The 21,450-nt window shown below is 49.3% G+C and overlaps 2 protein-coding genes and 1 non-coding gene across 4 annotated transcripts in view; 2 read left to right on the forward strand and 1 right to left on the reverse strand.

Annotated features, from left to right (window-relative positions):
- Positions 1 to 328: 328 nt before the first annotated feature.
- COG4 (component of oligomeric golgi complex 4) lies at positions 329 to 16,233 on the reverse strand. Of its 2 annotated transcripts, XM_075040410.1 has the most exons (19): positions 16,074 to 16,233; positions 15,409 to 15,491; positions 14,578 to 14,692; positions 13,668 to 13,842; positions 12,868 to 13,061; positions 12,292 to 12,397; positions 10,847 to 11,004; positions 10,226 to 10,284; positions 8,707 to 8,840; positions 8,060 to 8,178; positions 7,498 to 7,664; positions 6,670 to 6,835; positions 5,077 to 5,139; positions 4,481 to 4,597; positions 2,721 to 2,813; positions 2,342 to 2,425; positions 1,912 to 2,013; positions 1,390 to 1,518; positions 329 to 1,133 (listed from the first exon to the last, which is right to left on the reverse strand). In XM_075040410.1, exons 1-19 carry the CDS (start codon positions 16,218 to 16,220, stop codon positions 999 to 1,001), a joined length of 2,346 nt encoding a protein of 781 aa, XP_074896511.1. In that variant the 5' UTR covers positions 16,221 to 16,233; the 3' UTR covers positions 329 to 998. The 2 variants fall into 2 exon arrangements, with proteins under 2 accessions (XP_074896511.1, XP_074896512.1); XM_075040411.1 differs by lacking the exons at positions 6,670 to 6,835; positions 7,498 to 7,664.
- Positions 16,234 to 16,488: 255 nt separating this feature from the next.
- Positions 16,489 to 21,450, forward strand: part of SF3B3 (splicing factor 3b subunit 3) — a 30,780-nt gene continuing 25,818 nt past the window's right edge. Inside the window, exons 1-6 of the mRNA XM_075040412.1 lie at positions 16,489 to 16,617; positions 17,386 to 17,498; positions 17,934 to 18,260; positions 19,442 to 19,614; positions 19,994 to 20,135; positions 21,217 to 21,329. Coding sequence (XP_074896513.1) covers positions 17,429 to 17,498; positions 17,934 to 18,260; positions 19,442 to 19,614; positions 19,994 to 20,135; positions 21,217 to 21,329 — 825 coding nt within the window. The 5' untranslated portion in view covers positions 16,489 to 16,617; positions 17,386 to 17,428. The remainder of the gene's footprint in view (positions 16,618 to 17,385; positions 17,499 to 17,933; positions 18,261 to 19,441; positions 19,615 to 19,993; positions 20,136 to 21,216; positions 21,330 to 21,450) is intronic.
- On the forward strand, positions 18,585 to 18,666 carry LOC142037485 (small nucleolar RNA SNORD111). The gene has a single exon (XR_012652392.1). It is a non-coding gene; the product is annotated as a small nucleolar RNA SNORD111 (small nucleolar RNA).

The raw sequence follows: 21,450 nt of genomic DNA on the forward strand, positions 1-21,450 counted from the left end.
ATTTGAGGGGCAAAGCTCTTCTAGGGGTGGGTATGGCAGAACTTGGGTGCAGGGGCTGGTCATTGCCCTCCACAGCCCTGGCTGATGGGGGACAGCAGGGGAGTGCTGCTGCAAGAAGCAGCCAAGCAGCAGGTTAGCATCAGGTTCCATCTCAGAAGTGTTTGTACTCATGATACACCGGAGCCAGCTGGGGCAGGAAGATTGTCTTGATGCTGTGGCACAGGGTAGAAGAGGAGAAACTGTGGACAGCTCTTGTCCTGCATCTCTCCAGCTCTCTCTCCAGCTCTCTCTCACAGACACACACACACACAGAGACACACACCCCCACCCCCCCACCTGAGGCTGCTGTTTAGCCAGGTGAGGTTTATTTACAGAGTAGTTGTACAGGGCACAGCAAACCAGCAGGGACACAGCCCCACTTCTTACAGCGGCTTTCTAGGGATTTTTCCAAGCACCTTCCCCACAAGGAAATACTCCTTTTCCCTTCAACAGAATGGTCCCCATTGCCACCAGGAGAGAGCCAGGGCTCAGGATTTGTAAGACTCCAGTAGCCGAGCCTTGAACTGGCGGTACAGAAGGAACACTGCAGCTAGCAGCGTGGGCAGAGCACTCTCTGCAGACCCGTATTTGAACCACACCACAACAGCCCCCAAATTTCCTGACCTGTGGCCTCTCGCAGGGCAGCGGAATGAAGGGATTCAGGAGGTAGCACAAGCTTGTCCCTCAGACTAGCATGTGTTTTCAGAAACTGTCATGCTGCTCTCAATGTGAGAGATGCCTCTGCTGCCTTGTTTCTGCTCCCACAAAAGGATGGCAGCTCTTCTTCCTGGGCCCACGAAAGCCCTTTGCTCTGAGGAACACGAGCAGAAGGGCAGACATCACCCCATCCCCACACCATCTAACAGCCAGCCAGCCCCAGGCCAGGACCTGGGCGGGCTCCAGGGTTGCAGCCCTCCTGCAGTCACCTCCAGCGCGGTGCTGACCCAAACACCGACCAACTACAGGCGCAGCCGCTTGATATCCTCGCTGCGGAAGTCAATTCGGAGAGCCAGTACCTGCCGGACTTCGGCTGGAGTAAGGCGCCAGGTGAGCGGGCCTGAGTTTGGGCCCCAGTAATCCAGGATCTCCGTCACCTGGAGAAAGAGGAGAGCTGCAGGAGACAACTTGGCACACCCTGCCCTCACAGGTGAGTTCAAACTCTGGCTACTGTCACTTTATTTCCTGCCACTAACCCCCTGCAGGCAAACACCCATCAGGCACAGGGCAACATTTCCAGCTTCTCCATAGCTCATAGATGTGACAACGTCTGGATGAGCCCAGTAAATCCACGTAGAGTCCAGCTGGGGCTCCTGCAGTCCCCCAATAAAAGGAGACAAAAGTGCAGCTCACCCTTTCCAGATTGAGGATCGTGGCCATCTGGGAAAGACGGGCAAACTTGTCGCGGATAGTCCAAGTGGTGACTGTGGTGAGATAGGCTATGAGAGACCTCAGCTCCTTGTCAAACTGCAGACCACCAAGCTGTGGGGACCAAGGGAGCTCCGTTAACTCTCTGAGCAGGCCCAAGGGTTGTGCCAAACACACAATTAACAAAAGTTACAGGGGCGCAGGGGGAGGTCTCTGAGCAGGAGGGTTCCAGTTAGACCATTTATTGCAGGTTAAATGGGCTTATGTTTAGACCCACCTTAAAAGCCAGCTCCCTTATTGATGCAAGGTCTTCCCAGCCCCATCACAAAATACACTGTCTCCCTGTGTGTGCTAATAAGGTCTCCCTGAGCTGGCCACTGGCAGTGGTAGAGCTTCTCTGAGAGTAACATTTGCCTCTGCCCTGCCCCATCCCTCTGCTGAGGGTTTTCCTGATGGAGGGTTTGCAGTCAAGCTAGACTGAAGGGTAGAGGACAGTGTTTTGCTTACCCTGCTGAAGGTGGATTTGAGCAGCACTTTCTCCAGTTCGATGGCTATGAGACTGGTCATAAGACCAGTGAGGGTGTCATAAATCACTGGAGACAGTCCAGCCTGGAAGCAGAAACCCATGTCAATCTTGTCAGGAGCAACTGAGTGGAGCTCCGCAAAACCCAAGCTCTGTGAGAGCTTTCAAATAAAGACCCGTTGCTTGCAGGCTCAGCAAGTGGAGACCACCACAGAAGCGATCCAGGTATGTGGGACTTGCAAGCAGGCTTTCAGAATTGCTGAAGGGGGTGACTGGGTCTTCAAGAGCCCTGCAAGGCACTGGAGGACATCTCTGCCTGCCATTCCCCTGAGCAGGGGAAGAGTTGGGAGATGCCATGTGGAGGTCTGGCCAAAGCCTGGCAGGCTGCCACATGCCTCTCTCTCTCTCTCTTACCTTGAACTCTGTCATCTGCTGTTCCAGATTGACGATGAATTGCTGGACCCAGGGGTCATTAGCTTCATAGTCGCTGAACTCCTCCTGACATTGAAATACAAAAGCTGTTGTTTATGCAGCAGCAAATGGCCCAGAGGGCAGGAATGGAGGTCCCTCCTGGAGCAGCACTGCACCCCTTCCATTTTCTCAAGCTCTTCTCTAGCCAAATGTCCCTTTCCAGGCTCAGATACAGAGCAAGTTCTGGTTATTTCACTGGTGTTCTGTGCCGAGGAAACAGCAGAGAACTGAGGGGAGTGAGACAGCGGTTGCTGACTGTGCTGCTGAGTGGAGCATGGAGGGTGCAGAAGTACGGCTGGAAGCAGAGAATGCTGAGCCTTACCTCCTCAATGTTGTGGGAGACGGAGAGGAATAGGTTGATCCAGGGCTTCACCTGGGGTTTGATAGCTGTGCTGTTCAGCTCATTGAGACCTTCCTGATGGGGACAGGCAGAAGAGAGGAGAGTGACTGACCACAGCTATCGTCCAACGGCACACAATCTTTACAGCCAGGGTGTCTTGATGCTGCCTCCCATCATCACTGCAAGCTGGGGCAACAGACCCACAGCCTTGCACAGGAAACTGAACCCAGAAGTCTCAGATCCCACGCTCTTCTTGTGCTGGAGGGCTCTGAGGACACCACGATGACAGGAAGAGGAAGGACGTTGGCCCAGAAGCTGCTGTTGTGCTGACTTGCAGCCAGGTCCAAAGGGCTCGTGCTTCCCCCACCCCTGCCCACACAGCTACAGATGTTTCCTGGCAGAAGAGAGGCATTCTTTTCACATCCCACCAGGGTAGGAAAGGACACAAACACCAGCCCCTCCACTCAGCACCAGGCAGGAGGACACCATGATTGAACTCAACTGATGTCTCCCACCTCTGGTGCAGCTTAGCTCAGTAGGAGAAGCTAAAAGGAGGATAAAAGCTGTAACTGCAGTTAGTTCCCTGAATTAATCATAACCCCAGCACACGACATCTCCCCTGAGCAGCAGGTTGTCAGCAAAGGCTGTTCTGTCCGCTTCAATGCTAGAGAGCTCTCCGAAAGCCCTCTCCTGCCAACTACCTCCATTTGGCCCAGCAAGATGTCAAGAAAGCTCACCCGGCATGAAACTATTCAGGTACTGATACTGCCTGGCATTTGATGGAAGTTTTTAACTAAAATTGGCATTTCTAAGCAGGCCCTGCTGGCAGCTGTTCTTTTCCAAGGCAAATTCAATGTGCGTGTGACTCAGGCAGCGCAGGAGCTTGCTGCTCAGCCTCTTGATTGCTTTGCAGCCAGTTTTAATACTGCACTAGAGCTAGACTGGAGAGTTTTACTCCTTACTGATGAACTCTTTGGTTTCGATACTGACCACAAGCCTCAAGAGGGTTCGCTGGCAATACCGGCCTGAAGGCATCTGGCTGCAGTGAACTGCAAAGCCAAACAAAAAATAGTCTGGCCCCTCTGTAAAGTACAAAGCTGATAGCAAATGTGGTTCAAAATGCTCTCTTTTGCTTGGTTTCTTTCCACAGGAGGTATTAGGTCTCCCTGTTCCTCTCCCTGCCAAAGACCACTGTGAAATTTTAGGGCAACAGGCCCCAGCGTGCCACACAAGACGGTGGATTTAGCCAGAGAGCCTTCTGCCCTGTGCCAGGGAGTATTTCCATTTGGGAAAGGAGGAGAAACCTGAGAGAAGAGCAGCTCTTCTCTATCAACAGCCCGTCTTCAGTGTTACCTAGTGAGGCTCTGGACAACTTGACGACACGCTGCGCCATGAGGGAAAATGGAAGAGATGGAAATGCCATTAATATTTCTTCTCCTGAAAATGCTGAACCAACTACAACTCTGTGCTTAGTGAAGACAAATGGAGGAACATTCCTCCTGGCTCTGCAGCTGCTTCCAGTGTTTTTTACACAGCCATTAGCTGGTGCAGCTGTGCAAATGGGCTGGATCTGTTTCCATGCCTCAAAGCTGACTGATTTACTCCCTCCTGCATCCCTGCCCAGCACTCCTGGAGTCAGACATGGCCCAGACCTTGGGGAGCTCAGATTCCTGCCTGAGCTCTCCCTGAAGACGCTGGACAGCTAGTGTTGGAGGCCAGCAGTAACTCAGCAAGGCACTCACCTGCAGCAGGTCACGAAATTTGTTGGAGACTGCAGCCATGTCAGAGAGACAGCTGTCAATCTTGGCCTGTGCTTGCTCACCCCCAAAGCCTTGGCTAAGCAGTTTGCTGCAGTCACTCTGCAGGGAAGAGATCCACAAGCAAGTTGCAAATAAATAACCTGGGCAGTTTCTATCCCTTCTCGTTGCTGAGCTCTGGCTGCCCACCATCACACTTGCAGGCTAGGATAGGCGCCAGACTCCTGCCCCTGTGAAGGCAGAGGCTGCTGGCTCCAGCTGGGGAGACGACAGCAAGAAAGGAAGCCGGGGGCTATCTAGCCCAGCACCAGAGAACCACAACCTCTCAATGATGCACATGTTATTCCACTGGCTCCCAGCCTGTGCCAGGTTGGTCAAGCTGGAGGAACTGGTATTTCCAGCTGCTACTATCAGCTGGAGATTGCTCTGCCAGCTCAAAATTGCTTTCCTAAGGCTGGAGGGAAGACCTCAGGAATTTGGGCATAGTGAATTCCAGATAGTTTACTTGACACACACCCTCCCCAAAGGGAGGATATTAGAAATCTGATTAAGAAAAAAACAGTAAAGAATCCAGACTGCACCTCCAAAGTCTTCTTTAGGGTCATGATGTTTTCACTGCAGACTTCCACATTGTTTAAGGTCACCTGGAAAAAACAACAAAACAAACCCAAGTAGAATTCACTGGAACTTCCCAGCGTCTCAGCCCCAAGTCCACACGTTTACTCCATGCCCTGCTCACAGTACAGGCTGAAATGCAAATACTTGAGGGACAGAGGTGCTACCCTGTGATCAAAGCATTGCAGATTCACAGAGCTGCATGAAGCTGAACTTCAGTAACTGAGCATGTGTGCTGAACCTGCAGCTAGTACAAAGTTTGAGATAGTTTACTCCTTTTCCTCATCATTCTGTCCACTACGTTGCAGCAAAGCCCCACTCATGGGTTACTGGTGGAAGACAGGATGTACCCCTAACTTTCTGTGACAGTGTCATGAAGAACAACAGACCAGGAATGGCTGGAAGTGACGGTTTATACACCATGTCCAGAGAAGCAGGGGAGGCAGGAGGGTATTTGTATCTAGGCAGGGGAGTCAGCACCTGTCCTGCCAGATGAGTATCTGTTCTTCACTGAACAGACTGTTCCCTACCTGCTGAAGCTGAACTAAACGTCACTATAAGGCTGGGGTTTGTGCAGACAAGGAAATGAGGCAAGCTGACAGGTGAATGAGGAATTCCAGTGGGAGAACTGACATTTTAAGCACTTTGCTTCAAGAAATGCAGAAACCTGTAACCAAGAATTTAATGAAATGGAAGAGTTCAGTCCTTCCTGTTCGCTTTGTTGCCTTCTCTCCTTGTACAGTGAAAGTCCCAAGGAGCCTCTTCAGCACTGGGTGTTCACAGCAACTTACAGGGAGGGAGACAAGTCAAGGTGAGCCAGCCCCTCTCCAGTGCTCTGAGTCTCTGCCCACAGGTCTGCTCAAACAGCAGGGCTGGCTGAGAGATCAGATCCAGAGCTGCTCTCCCAGTGAGGTCTTTTCCAGAATGCAAGGTCTATACAGCATTTCACCACGAGGAAGGATGTGTTATGCTGCAAAAGACAGGAGCGATGGCCCTTCAAATGCTCTCCAAGGGGTCTCTAACGCTCACTGCCATGTTCTGGCCTGCTCAAGCATGCAGAGATTTGCAGCACTGCTGTTAGAAGGCAACAGGAGGATCTTGCAGGCCAAGCAGAGCAGACAACCCTGCTCTAATGGAAACTCTTCGATCCGATAAGCAAGAATGAAGGAGCCCTAAGCGTGGGCCAGAAAACTTTTTCATCTAGAGGAAGGTGTGGATGAGATGCTCTCCCACCTTTGTGCAGAGCCTGTGAAGAACAGGATTGATGGACACCTCAAAAAAGCACAAACTCTTTCCCAGCCTGGAGGGAACCATCATTGCAGCAGCCTAAGAGGCAGTCACAGGATCATACTTGCACAGGTCTGGTGTGGAAACCCTGCAAACATGAGGTGAGGTAGAACGACCTACCAGACATCCAAAGTCAGGCCACTCGCCATGCCTGAACAGGTTTTCAGGTTCTCTGAACATGTGATAGTCACACCAACCCTGTTCCCAAGAGCTCTCCATTGTCTTTCCCCTCACCTCAACTCATTCTACACCAGAACAGCCACCAAACCCACCAGAAAGGACTGCTTGGCCTCGTCGGTGCTTTCAATGCCTTTGGTATCGAACTTGCCCTGCTGCAGGCTGCTGTGCATGATGTTCACGGCACTTGTCACCCCTCTCTGGAAGTCCTGGAAGGTCGTGGCTGGAAAGCCCTGCTTCAGCTTGTTGTACAGAACCTCCCTATGGGGCAAGCAGAACATATCAGGGCTTGGAGCAAATACTGCAAGCCACAGCAGAGTTGTGCTCTGTGATGGGGTACAGCACTCTGTCTGAGCTGTGACCTGAACAAGGTAAGTGGAACTTAACAGGGACAAAAGAGGGCTGGCAAATATCTCCCGAGAGCACCTAAAGGACACAAGGCTGAAAAAAACCTACAACCATCCAGTTTCTGAGTTTTCCCAAAAATGCTGCCTGCAGCTGTCTGCTGTCTTCAGTCACGGTTCCCCACTCCCATGTTGCGATGAAAAACAGGAGCAGAACAATTTCTGCAGGTTCACCCCAAGTTCAAGTTACAAAGCAATCTCACAGGCAACCCAGAGAACAATTAGGGGTGACCGTGTACCACCAAGCAGGATAGCACTCCAACGCTACATGGTGACTGAGTCGCATAAGGATTTGGGGCCATGAGGTTCCTTTTTCTGTTTGTTCTACAGGTGACCACCGCTACTGTAAGAAAAGTATGCCCCACTCCAGCTTCCCATGCCACACCTGACGCTGCTTCCTACGAGTATCTTCCATAGACATGATAAAGCAGAGGTTTAAAGGTGAAGAACACAAGCAAACACTGTTTGCAGAACATGAGGTGGAGGCAAGTTACAATGAACCTGGTGTATTTTCATTACCTGAAGTCAGACTCCAGCTCGGTGGTGGAGTGGTTGATCATGGCACAGAGACAGTCTATGCTGGAGCTGGACAGAGCACGCCCAATGCACTTCTTCACTATATAAAACACGTCATCCACCATGCTGGAGGTGAGCTGGCCCTTCTCATAGCTGTCCATGGCAACAGCCTGCAAAGAAAGCTGCCTCAGTGCCCTGAGCTCAGCGAGCAAAGGTGCCCTTTCAGAGCAGTGCTGTAAGACCAAACCACCAGCCTGCCCATTTCACCCTGAGCTGAACTGTACCATGTGTGGCCTGGCATCACTCATCCTAGTTTTCAGTAGCCCATAGACCTGGAAGACTTGTCTCTGGAAGATACTCAGGAGTATGTTTGGAGTCAAAGTTCAGAAACAACTACTTGCTTTTCAAGGCCAAGGGAAACAAAAGACCTTCCCAACAACCGCAGACCTGCCATGTACTCGTCTCCCTCACTAGGGATGCTCAGTAGAGGACTGTAGAGCACACGTAGAAGTCTCAGCCGCTAGCAGAGAGTGCAGGCTATTGCAAGCAGCAGTCTGAGCCCTACCTTGTTGACAGTCTCCCTCATGAAGTATTCCTCCATGGTGATGTAGTAGCCAATGAGCTCTTGCATCGTGCGGCTCAGCAGACAGTTGTTGAGGAGCTTGTCCAGGTATTTTTGATGCTCTACAGAATGCAAAAGAGAACCATCAGCAGGCACCAAGGGCCAGACAGGAGTTCCAGCTAATCCCCTTGCTGCCTGTCCTATGGGTACCCAACGGACACACACCTGCAAAGCCCAACCTGGAATAAATCACAGGCCTCGACTGTGGAGCTGAAATTGCTGAGCTGAATTTTGCAGGTGACGAAAGTGATTTCCAGAGCTCCACGGAATACCATAAACCCTGAGCCTGTTTACCCTGTGGCCTCCACCTTTAGGATCTGTGCCTGCAGCGTCCAAAGGGCCCTTCCTCTCTTTGGGGACCTTGTTTATTGTGCTCTGCAGTCATTCCTAATGTTGGTTTCCCTATTAGAGGGAACAACCAGTGCTGAAAACAGATTTGGGGAGGCCAGGCTACACAATCCTCCTCCACAGAGTGCTCCCAAAGCATCTTTGCAGATCCTGTGTCACTGCTCTGCCACTAACTCAGATATATCTCTACTTCTGGCTGTAAGGAGCAGAGAGCCTGTAAGTGTTGGTATTCAAGGTGTTACCTTGCTTTACCTCCTCTGAGGCCATGGAGTCTCCCACCTCAAAATCGGCTATTATTCGTCTCTTGATGAACCTCAAGTAGAGCTCACTGCGGGCGTTCATCAAAGTGACTTCTGTTAAAATAGGGTCAAGTTCCCTGGAAGGAACATAGCAAGAATCAAGGTAGCAAGACTACAAAAGGAGAGGCACTAATTTCATTCAGTTATGTAGTGTGTTTTCTGTTCTCTTGCTATGAGATCAATACTGTCCCTTTCCATCTGTGCTGTTGAGTGGCAAAGCTCAGCAGAATAACTGGTATGTGCAAAGAATGCACATAAAAGCAAAATGCCCTGAAAAAAATCATTACAGAGAAGCTTCTTTTTTCCTCATTGATGTGAGAACAACCACGTTAAAATCACAACAGCAAGGACTGCAAGACTTTAAGCAACCTGATATAATTACAGAATTAGCCCTGTTTTGCATGGGAGGTTGGAAGAGAGACCTTTGGCAGTCCTTTCCTACCACAGTTTTGCTATGACTCTGTGAGCCCTACGTGACCAGTGTTAGAAATATGTTCCTGCCATCTCCATGTATCTGCTTTTGTGCACAGATTCATGTTTCTCTGAAAACGATGAAGAATCTGTTTAAGCTCAACAGCTCAGGAAATGTGAGACCAAAAAAGCATGTGACAATGCAGAACACAGCGTTCAGATCACAGATGACTGAAAAAAAGACTGTCACATCAGCAGCTTTTTCGCCAGTGTGCAAAAAAGAACTTTACAAATCCTGCTCAAAGCCTCACAACACACGAGTGGGACAAGGAACCATTATCTTTATTTTACAGATTAAAAAGCAAAGCTCAGAAAACCTGGGATGCCTGCACAGTTACTCAGAGCAAATGGTAAGTGTATCTCTGTATTACCACTGAAGTCATGCAGGCTCACAAACAGATCTCGCTTGAGGAACTTAAGTTTTCTTTCAAGGCATGTTGAGAAGTCATGCGATGCCAGAAGGGCTGGGTGCACTTTCAGATGGCCTTACTTAAGGGCTATGCAAAAACTTAAGAAGAAAAGGAGGGAGATGGAAAGCGCTTCAGTTCATTAGCAGGAAACTCATGTTACAGTGTTGCTGCAGCAGCAGTACAGGTTAAATAAGACCCAAAGATTTATTCCTGATTCTGTCATAAATTATCTGTCCAGGGAGCTGCTCCATTTTGTGGGCTCCGAGGACTGTAATCTGACCATCAAAAGGTAGTGGGCACAAGCAAATATAAAGTCTCAGTCCTTCGTGTGCAGTGATATTGCCAGCCCTCCAGCAATGTTTAGGGCCAATCAAGGCTCAAAAGTAATGAGTAAGCAAAATAAAGCACCAGCACAGAAGCTGCCTTTATAAAAGGGCAGTGAAGGGCATCTAACAATTGGATTTTACGCTTTAGTAGCCACAAAGCCTCTGGAAGACCAGGAGGGTTATCTAAATGCTAAGTAGTGTTAATAACAGCTCAAGAGTGGAAGGTTACAGAGCAAAAAGAGGTTTTGTTTGTACCTTGGTTCAATCTTCTCTGCAGAAGAACTTCTCATCATGCTATTCTGAACTTGCTGGAACTGCAATCACAAAAAAAGGGAGAGTCATCAAAGTCCTTGCTGATGACTTGGAGCTAACAGCTGCTTCTCATGCTATAGCTTAAGGAGGTGCTTACTCAGGGAGGGTGATAGGAATGCTTTGCAGAAAGCACTGCCAGAGAAGGGAAACACATCTGTTCACCTCCTCCAAGACAGAGCTCAGCCTGCCAGGAAGGGCAGTGGCATGGGAACTCCAACGGAGGCACCAAGGTACGTGACCATGAGACAGTTATAGCAGCCCTGCATCTAACACAGAAGCAGGAACAAGACCGTGGGTAAGGTGTACTGAAAGTGCCCTACAGACCCGCAGAGCAAGGAATCCTGTACCCAGGGTCCACTTAACATGCTCCCAATGAATCCTTCTTTGCAACAGAAGGGATAGCTACAGGCTGGACTCCTTCAGCCATCAGTGCAAATATGGAAGAAAGCAAGGTTTCTCTTGATACACAAGGTCAAACTTTGCCACCTCTGTGGCAGTCAGAGCCCCACAGAATTGGATGGAGGCCACAATTGGCTGTGTCAGGCAGCATTACACGATTCTTACCTGCCTGTGATAGTCCCTCTCTTTGATGAACTTGTCCACCACCTTCTCCACCTGCCGGTCGCACTCCACTTGCAGGTGCTTGATGAGGGTGTACAGCCTCCCTGGCCCGTAGTAGGTCTCCACAATGGGCTGGTGGGTCTCCACAATGCGAGCAATCCCTGCAGGGAGAGGGGAAGCACAAGAGAGAGACTCAAGCAGGAGCTCCCATCCAGTCTGGACCCAGAACAGAGCTACACAGGTCCACAGACACGACCTAACAAGGGCTCATTCACTCCCCAGATAAACAGTTTAGACTGTCCAGCCACTCTCTAGTGCCTCACTGAAGGCCTGTCATTACCACCCTTCATTCCATGGCATCTTCTCTCTACATATGATGCCTTCCATGCTCTCTGCTGTTTATTGGAAGGCTGCAGTGCAAATCTCCTGGAGTAGGAGCCATCTCTCTTCGTAAAGAGAGTTCCTGGCATGTGATGCGTGTCAGCTGCCCTCCTACCCAGCAACACACAAGGTAGAAAGTTTCCACAGGAAAAAGCCGCATGAGCTAAACCTGACAGGGGACATAACTGCCACCCAAGCCCAGTCTCAGCTTTCAGCACCTGCCAGGTTACAGGAGAAGAGCAGTGCTAGGAAAATCAGCCTAGGGAAAGCTCTGCTCTTATCTGTCATGCAGATGCCCAAGAGAGCAAGCATTAGTAAAGGCAAGACCTCCTTGGAGAAAAAGCTCACCTCCAAGGAGGTATCTCTACAATATTGCTTTCTTCTCACAAACTCTCTACTCCAAGACTTAGCAACGTTCCCCCTCTTTTGGCACTACTGCCAAGAAAGCCTTGGCGGCTCTAAGGACCTTCAATAGTAACAAGGGTGCCAGGCTGGGAGAGCGACTTGGCAGTGGTGCAGCCTGGAATTATAGCAGACTTAATAGAGAAGATGGTTAATCACCATGGGGTCTCAATTACTGTCTTTGGCAGCACTCCCACAGAGCTTTCATATTGCCTTCTCTCCCTTCCCTCTCTGCTTTCAAGCTCCTGAGGTCCTCCTTGAAGAGCCAGGCCTGGAGGCATCAACAGCTGCTCAGTCTTAAGGGATCCAATTTGTTTGTGTGGAGAGCTGCATGTCTGAAGAAACCTTCAGGGAATACCCATTTGTTTTGAGGATGCAGAGAACAGGAAGAGCTGATTCCTGGAGGAAGCCAACAAATCCTTTGCAAATCCACTTTGTGCCTGCACGAGCTGTATGTAGGAAAGCTTGCTTATTGTAACGCCCTCTCCTGGCTGGGAAAAAGTCTATTAGTTGTGTCCCCGTCCCTCTAGAGTGACACTCCCATAGCTCAAAGGGGAAGGAGGCATTTTGTGATCTCCTGGTGCTAAAATTAAATGCATTTAAATTGATGGGCAGTCTCATCATGGACTATTTTCAATCGATCAGCAAAGAGAAAGGAAGATTACCTTCGAAGAGGAGTGTCAGGGTGTCCGCAAAGATGACAGCAGCTCGACGGTCACTCATGTCTGTCCCCATCACCAACTGCAGGTTCTCTTCTGCTTTGTTGGCCACCTGCATGACAACAGGACTAGTCAGCTGGTCATACTCAAAGATATTCTTCATCCCATAAGGCAGTCCTCTGTCTCTTGCCCTACAGAGCTTTTGCTGGCCTTCCCATTGCAAGAGCTATTGCTGTTGTTCCTGCTTTGAACAGGGATCCTCTCCTCTCTTGTGGAAAACTCAAGGATCAAGGAAGGAGAGGCAGAAACTTGCTTCTCTTTCCAGGCTCCCTTGTATGAGCTTTAAGCAAGCCCAAAGAGGAAGACAGAGGAGAAGCCAGCCAACCAGCAGGATCTGTATGCAGACACTACAAAGCCCATCCCAGGATGCAAAATGCAGGGAGAGAGATGAACCAGTGCTGGTTTCTAAGATTAACGCGCCAGAGCCAAGATCTCTTTCCACAACATCTGCTGATGGAGATTGGGTTTTGCTTTCCCCCAGGAGACCAGACAGGTCACAGTATGTTTCACAGAACCTGTTACCTGCTTGCAGAGGTACTCCGAGAACTTGCTCAGCCCCTCTTCATGTAAGCCTAGCAGAGGAAAGATCTTGAAGAACCGTTCCACCTGGGGCAAGTCTCCCTGCTTCATAGCTGTGTCGAATTTCTCTGTGACAATTGTCTTCAGGCGCTGCTCTGCTTCCTGCAGGAGCTTCAGGTTGGCATCAATTATGCCCCCTGGTCAAAAGGACAGAAAAGAAAGGGAAAAGTGACAGCACAATGTTAGTACTGTATCAAGGGCTACCTTTTTTCCCAGGACATTGTGCAGCCCTAAGGTGGTAAGGCAGAAGACACACTGGAATTCCCCTACAAGCAAAGAAAGAGAGGTACGTGTGTGATGTACACACAGCTGATGTCGTCATCTTGCACGGAGGATGTGAACACATCAACCCGGACATTTCTTTTAGAGATCAGGCAATTTACTCCTTCATTTCCAGTTGCTCTGCTTGGTAGCACACTGTAACACTGCAACATTTCTCCCTGACAGAGCCTTCTCCCTCACTTCTTTTGTCCTGAACATTTTGTCCTTCACCTAGTTAGCACATGAAATATTATTAAAGCTGTGTGTCAGGAACTCTCCTTCCAACTAATGATAATTCAAACCTAGTAACACTTCAAAAACATTCATTTCTGTGTTACTCTATAACATACTAAGATCTTTGGCTAGCATTAGATCTTCTGCTTTGTTTACTGGGCTGAGGCTATCTGCCATGGAAATCATGCAGCCTCTAGTTATCTACTGGAAAGGTGACTTATCAGCTTCTCCTCACAAACAGTACTTACCTTCCTTGCCCTGACGACTGAGCTCAATCACCGATTTGTCCAGAGACAGATAGCGATGGATATGAGCTGCTGCTTGTTCATAATCTTCATTTCGCAGGGCTGTTTGAACTCCATCCATGCAGAACTTCAGGTCAAGGATGTCATCAGCTCTCTGAATGGCCTGATAGAGTCGATTCTGCAAGAAAGGCAACCAGTAAGGCTTTCTGCTGCGTGCTGGACCAGAGAAAGATAATTAAAGAGGAGAAGACAGTGGGGGGTGGAAGGAAAGGAAGAAACAGACTGAAGCAATACTTCTCTACACAATAAACAACTATGTAAGCAGAAACCCCAAACTACTTAAAACGTCATAAGACCAATGGCTCCAAAAGAGGAACAGCATTTGTCAAAACTCAGGTTGAACTCAGAGGCCATACTCCACTTAAACAAACAAGCAGGGACCAGAGATACAACTGCACATTATCTGTTTTGATTTAAGCAGTTGTGCTGAGCGCTGGGACTTGACGCCTCTAAGCCTATCTCTGTACAAAGAATATAACAGCCTGGATTCCTGACTGGTCTTGGGTGACAGTGACCATCTCCACTGTGCTCTGTGCTGCAGTAGTTGACAAAAGAGTGCTAATGAAGACTAACCTCAGCTTATTTACCATATTCAGAAGGGCATGCCAGAGAACCAGCCACTACATGGAATAGCATATGCATTATTTACTCTTGTACCCTGCAATATCCAGGAGCCCAGCAAGATACCATTACCTAGCAACACTACATACTGCTAAAATAAAGAACAAAGCAGTTTCCAGCCCACCTGCCCACTAAAGAAAAGAGCAGATTTCTCTATTGTGCTGTAAGCATATGAGCAGATGGAATATGGCTTGGTGGTTACAAGTCCCAAACACCCCCTCAGTCCAGTTACCTTGGCAAGGTCAAGCTGGCGGACTTTACTGCTGACGTTCTCAGCCAGGTTACAGGTGAATGTGATCATCCCTGCCAACTGCTGGGCATCCCCCTCGATAAGCTGCAAATTAGGGCTGGAAACACAAGCAAATTGAACATGAGATGCAAATATTAAGTAGTCGGATGGTCTGCAACAGCAGGATGGTTCTTCCTCCAAACCCAACTGCTCCTGTCAGCTACAGTATCTCTCATTTCATGAGCCTCCTACAGGAGCAAAGCATCAAAATCAAACAGACTGCTTTGGAAGAAGCTGCACAGGCAGACTAACAACTGTCTCGCTACCAGACAGGCTACTGAGGCTTTATGATACTCTCCACTTCTGAAGTGGAAGGTGAAGTCTGTAAACTTGTGCTCCAAGCTTCCACTAGACATGAGGCCGCTTCGGATGAATTTCCAGGCTGCCTGCACAAGCTCACCACAAAGAGGCAGCAATATCTGTCCACACCTGTAAACAGCCTGACACAAGACATCTGATCCAAGCATTCATGCTGAAACCTGATAATCTCTGGGGTGAGACCTTCAAAGAACTGCCCAGCCTACACCGAAACGGGTCAGTCCATGTGAGGGCGCAGCAGTTCCCTCTGTTAGTGCTGCTTAAAAGAACTGGGCGCCTGGGGCTGAGGATCCAACTACTGTTCCCTACCGCAAATTGATTTAAAGTCTGACATTTTCTCAGAATGATGTGCTTCCCTCACAACACTCAAGGGAATTTTCACGTCATGCAGTAAGCAGGGAGGTACTGAACAGTGTGCAGAAGTCCAAAGAAGGGGAAAGGGTGGGGATCACTAACCCCATGCGATGAAGTGCAACCATCTTGTTCTCTATAGTGCTTTGCTGTTCCAGGAGGGCATCCAGCTCTTCCTGCACGACTTTCTGAAAGAAAAGGACGAAGGAAGTCTTGTGTGACTTCAGCTCTCCTCCAGGCCAGCAACTTATGGCAGACCCTACATCCAAGTCAAGGACACGCAGCTAGGAAGGTGTTAGCACTTCCGAGAGCTTATACGACAAATAAATCCTTCCTAAGCTCTCATTTTAATCCTGTAAATTTTTATATTTTTTGCCATTTGAAAGCATCAGCTATGCAAACCTCATCACACAACTTTTAAGTCAGGTAACCCACAAACTCCTCCCCTGGCCGAGCTCTCAACGCAGGAGGACCCTGAAACTGCAGGCTGCTCACGATTCGGGGACACCGGCTCCGCGGAGGCGGCACCATCCCCCTCACGTCAGGCCCGTATTTAATCCCTCTGTAAGGGATCCGGACGACTAGGAAAGCCGTTGTCAGCGAGGCACCCGCTCTCCTTGTCACCACAGCAGCGGGCCGGAGGGGGCTAGAGCAGCCAACACCTCCGGGGTGCCGCGTCCCGGACCGTCCCGGACCGCCCCAGCCCGCCCCGTCGCAGCCGATGGCCGCCGGGAGCCCCGCGGCCTCACGGGGCCCGCCCCCCCACACACCTCCTCCTCACACAGCCGGCTGTAGGCGGCCTCCAGGTCCGACAAGTCGGTGAGCGACTCAATCCGCTCCATGGAGAGGGCGGAGGCGGCCGAACCACCGCCCTCTCCCCCCGGCGCCCTCAGGCCCGGCGCCGTGGCCGCCGCCATCTTGGGGTGCAGTGACGCGGCCGATACCGCCGTGAGGCCCGTCGGGCCGGCCGTGGGCGGTGCCTGAACGTTTGCGGCCGCTCGGTTCCGCCTGGCGGCGCGGGAGGCTCACGCTCCCCCGGCGCTTTACGCTAGAAGGCGGTTGAGGGGGTGGCGTTCGGAGGTTCTTGGTACGGGAAGCGGCTGCCGTCGCCCCGCGATCATTCAGGCGCCGCTTCGGGCAGCCTCTGCCGCCACAGGGCGCGCGCGCGCGCCGGGCCTCGCGGAAAGCCCCCCGAGGAGGCGCGGGAGGGCAGCGCGCAGGCGCGGGGCTCATGGCGGAGGAGGCCGGAGGCGCGCCCGCCTAGACAGGACCAGCATCCGCCGCCATCCGCCGCCATCCGCTTCCATCAGTACGGTAAGGGCGGCCCGGCCGCGCCGCGCCCGCCCAGTAACGGCCCCTCGGCTGGGGAGCCGCGGTACGGGCCGCCATTTTGCCGGGGAAAGCGGCTACAGGCTCTCGGGGCCTGGCCTCTGGGGAGCGGCCGGGCCGGGCGTTGATCCGTGGCCGGTTCCCGAGGGTTGCGGCCTTGTTCCCTGCAGGGCGTGGGGAGTCCGCCCGGGGTGCGGGGCGGTGCTGGGCGACGGGCCCGGGGGGGGGGGGGCGCTGGGCAAGGCTCGGGGTGGCTGAGGGCCGGTTTCCCTGGCCTGCGGCCTGCAGGACCCGGCGGAACGAGTGCGGCGGCTTGTGTGGAGCTGGGGTTCCCTCCCGCCTCTGCCCCGGGGAAAGGAATCGACTCCGGCGCTCGGTCTGAGCTGTTGTGAGTTGCTCGGCTGTAAACGAAACGGCGAGATCAGTGAGGTGTAACGGCGTAGGGCATCTGTAGAGGGATTCCTTAACTTTGGTTTCTGAACAGTTAAAACCGCGAGAGGAGTAATTAGCTGGAAGTCCTGATCAGTTATGCGGCAGTAAGGAGCTCAGCTGTCACTCGGCAGTCTGGTTGCCTTTGGGAGAGCCTTTTGCCTCGTAGTATTATTAAATACCAAATAACTTCAGCTGGGTGACAGTCAGTCTTCTAATGTAAAGTGATATGTGCAGACAAACAGGAGGGCAGCGGTTCTCTCTCTGTGCTGTATGGAAGGCTTTGTTTTTGAAAATTATCTATTTTTGCTCTACTTGTTGCAGACCTAGTGGAACTACGATAAGGTGAAGTGAGCCCATTGCCAACATGTTTCTCTACAACTTGACGTTGCAGCGTGCCACCGGCATTAGCTATGCTATCCATGGCAATTTCTCAGGTAATTTTTCCTTGCTTCATGCTTCTTGGCTTGAGCTCTCTCAGGTAGTAGAGGAAAAAATGCATTTGTCCTTTAGTTGGTTTGGTTGTCAAAGCTCATCTGCTTCAGCATAGCATTAGTGTTTTGCTTGTATGTTATTGTTTGCTCATGAGCATGTTACTTGAGTTGTTGTAACTTGTGGAAAGATCAAGAGAAGTTTGGCTTGATTAGGTATAGCTTTAACTTATTATTTTGTCCACTTTCCTGATCTGTTAAAAGATGCTCGAGCAAAGGTGGCACCTACTGTGGTGAATAAGTTGCTCTGAATTTCTCCACAGTAATCATAAAACTCTTTGGCATTTAGTAGTCATGAAGTTTTATCATCTTTCTTATAGTGCTTCTTGAAGTTGCATGTTCTGCTGTGTTGTTGCTAACCTCATGCTTTGGCTTCTTTAGGAACCAAACAACAAGAAATTGTCGTTTCCCGGGGCAAGATCCTGGAGTTACTCCGCCCTGATCCCAACACAGGGAAGGTTCACACCCTGCTGACTGTGGAAGTGTTCGGAGTCATTCGTTCCCTCATGGCCTTTAGGCTGACAGGTGGGACCAAAGACTATATCGTCGTGGGTAGCGATTCGGGACGCATTGTTATTCTGGAGTACCAGCCCTCAAAGAATGTGTTTGAGAAGATTCATCAGGAAACCTTTGGCAAGAGTGGATGTCGCAGAATCGTTCCAGGCCAGTACTTGGCTGTAGACCCAAAGGGCCGTGCTGTCATGATCAGTAAGTCAGTCTGTCGGCTTGTTTTCTCCTTATTTTTTTTCCTTCTGTCTTACGGATATTTATTTTGGAGCAAGTTTCTGCCAGGTGTAATTGGAAGTGTGTCTCAGGCAGTTTGTTAGGCTATGAGACGTGTAAGGAGAATGCAGGCATTCAGAATAGTTCCTTGACGTGGATGGAATTGCACAAATTAATTCTAACACTGGGCCAAAACAGTTTGGAAAGAGGCCAGCTTGCTTAGCAGTGCACAGAGCCCTGAAGTGTGATGTCTGGGAGAGAAGTTGGGATTGCAGGCATTGGTGCTACAGCGTAGTCAGTCAGCTCCCATAGCCTGAAATGATGTTATGAATTCATGTCTCTTCTCTGAGATGTATCATGGAGACAATTAGATGCATTTCTGATCAGGCTTCACAGGTAGAAGGACACTTGGGTGTTTGTTTGTTTGTTTTTGTTTTTTTTTTAAATTGGATTTACCATGAGGTGTCTTAGTTGGTACATGAACTTTCTCAGTTTGCTGAAGTCAGCTTTGGGTGGTGCTGCTTTCCTGCATGCTGAGAGCAGGGACTTGCAGTGATAGGTAGTTTAACAGTGCCGCTTTATATCAGGAATAACAATAAATAATAATATTTCCTTTCTGACAGGTCTGGTTTTCGTGGGTGAGAAGGTAGCACAGTCATAATTGTGCCGTTCACATTGATAGTAAAGAGTGATACGCGTTTGTTGTGTTGTGGATGCTGTGTATCAGGCACGAATACCTTTTTTTAGTTAAAATATTTCTAAGGAAAGGTTTTCTTGCCAAATGGCTTTAAATGGTGGAACATCTGGCTGCTTTTTTCAATTTGTTTTTGCTTCCCTGGAGTCTGTCATCTCTTGTGTGATGGAATGAGTGAGTAAATCTGCCTGTAGCCATTGTAGATTGAACATTGGGCTAGATGGCCGTAGCCTGAAGGGTCAGTCTTTGGCTTTGAAGAGCTGGAGTTGTCATTTGTGCTTGTGGCCTGACATTAAAAATGAGACATTTGAAGTTAATTGGGGGCACAGAGATAAATACCAACAGTGAATTTCAGCAGCAGTAGTAACACTGATGTTCTCTTGCAGAGTTTTATACTGATCTTGGAATGCAGGGATGATCAGACTTGATCACCGGGTAATGTGCTTCAGGTGCTGTTGTCCTTTCCTTGCAGGTGCTATTGAAAAGCAGAAGCTGGTGTATATCTTGAACAGAGACGCTGCTGCTCGTCTCACCATTTCCTCCCCGCTGGAAGCCCACAAGGCCAATACCTTGGTCTACCATGTGGTAGGAGTCGATGTGGGATTTGAAAACCCGATGTTTGCTTGTCTGGAAATGGATTATGAGGTGAGAAGAACTTGATCTCCCTTTGGTGTCTTTTGAGCTTTGTTGTTCCTCTTCTGTTCTTAATCTGTCTGTGGAGGTGGGGAACGCTGGCTGCTTTTGCTGACTGAGACGATTTTCATTTGTTGCGAGCTTACTTGCTTTTTGTTTCGCCTTCAGTCAGAATAGGCAAGTCTCTTCTGTCTTGGTGATTCTTCTTAAATTCTTGCTGTTCAACTGCAAATGTGCGTATTTTCTTCCTGTCAAGCTTTTCTTGTGCATCTTCCAGCAAGTCGTCTTTTGGACTTCATTCTAATGTTACTCAAAACTGTTGCCCCATACGTCAGCTTTGCTTTTCCTTTAATAGCTTTCTTGAAAAACACCTTCATGTGTTGTGTTTTAGGAAGCAGACAATGATCCAACGGGAGAAGCAGCAGCCAACACACAGCAGACATTGACTTTTTATGAACTGGACTTGGGTTTGAACCACGTTGTTAGGAAATACAGTGAGCCCTTGGAAGAGCACGGCAACTTCCTTATAACAGGTACTTGCCACCTGGCCACTAAGTCATTTTCCTATGCATCTACTTAGTTCCCATTCCCCAGGGAAACAGAATAAATATGCTTTACATCTTAATTGTTTTGATGGTAGTCTGAGCCATTAGTATAAATTAATTGATCTTGGAGTCAGGTAATGAGTGTGGTTCGCACATGGAAATGTGCAAGAATTCATAGATACAGCTGCAGTTTGAAAGTGCTCCTCATCTTTTCCTTTAGGTGTATTCTGGATATTCTCTGGATTCCAAAGATAAGAGATATTAACTGAAATAAGCTGGTAGCAGATGCAGAAGCATGTATTTTCAGGTAGTGCATAGGTGCTGTTGTACTCTGTTGCATGGGATTCCATCAGCTAATATGCACTCAGAAGGCAGTAGATGAATCCATGGACTAAAAGCCCACTTACAGGGATTGGGTGCAAAGCCAACCTAACACCTTTGACGTGGGAAACAGCTGAACTGCTGCAGATTCCTCTCGAAGCACAAAGGACGCCAAGCTAGGAGAGCATCTCTGTGTGCTTGTGCTGTTGTTGCATCTTCCGTAGTCAGCCATCAGACACCAAATATTGGGCTGGATCTGACTGCTAGTACTATTTTGATGATCTTTTGTTACACTGGGATCTCAATAGAAGCATTTTAAAAAACATACTTTAAAAATGAAAGGTACCTACCAGATGGTTTTATGACATTTTTTTGACAGCAAGCATACATGCCAGTAACCCAAGGGTTGTGTTTAACTGACAAGTTGCTAATGTAGTATTTTGGGTGTCGTGGCTTTCTAGACAAGAATAAGCCAGGAGGGCTAAAACATAAGCAATTTGTCTGGAGCTGCATCCTTCCTTTTTCTCCTTCCTGGTCCCCTAGTTCCATCTGCCCTGTTCTCATGCTGACACAGGCAGCTGTACTTGGGTCTTTTGTCTTCCTCTTCAGTAAGAGTAGATTTGTATATGTAGGGTGATAAAGAACACTGGAAAGTATGTTGCTTTAAAGTAAACCAGAAGAAATGTTCTGCAGGCAGTAAGTCAGATCTCTGGTAAGGGCTTTTTTCATAATATTTTTTGTGTTTCAGTTCCTGGTGGTTCCGATGGACCCAGTGGGGTGCTGATCTGTTCTGAAAACTATATTACTTATAAAAACTTTGGTGACCAGCCTGATATCAGATGCCCAATCCCCAGGAGACGGGTGAGAATTTTGAGATTCCTACCCTTTTTTTTCAAGGTTGTCTTTGTCAGTGCTAAACGAATGCTTGGTATTTGCCTTTCGTGGTTAAAGGCATCAGGGAGATTGTAAATTAAGAATAAAG

The sequence above is a fragment of the Buteo buteo genome, chromosome 11, assembly GCF_964188355.1.
Source record: "Buteo buteo chromosome 11, bButBut1.hap1.1, whole genome shotgun sequence".
NCBI lineage: Eukaryota > Metazoa > Chordata > Aves > Accipitriformes > Accipitridae > Buteo > Buteo buteo.

Bases quoted from the DNA above. Each gene is read 5' to 3' on its own strand.
- COG4 (XM_075040410.1), bottom strand. From the start codon at position 16,220: ATGGCGGCGGCCACGGCGCCGGGCCTGAGGGCGCCGGGGGGAGAGGGC. The intron at 14,693-15,408 runs GTTAGTGATCCC...TTGTGTTTCCAG, and splicing joins GTTGCACTTCATCGCATGGG to CCCTAATTTGCAGCTTATCG. The intron at 5,140-6,669 runs GTGGGTTTGGTG...TGTTTTTTCCAG, and splicing joins AGGCCAAGCAGTCCTTTCTG to GTGACCTTAAACAATGTGGA.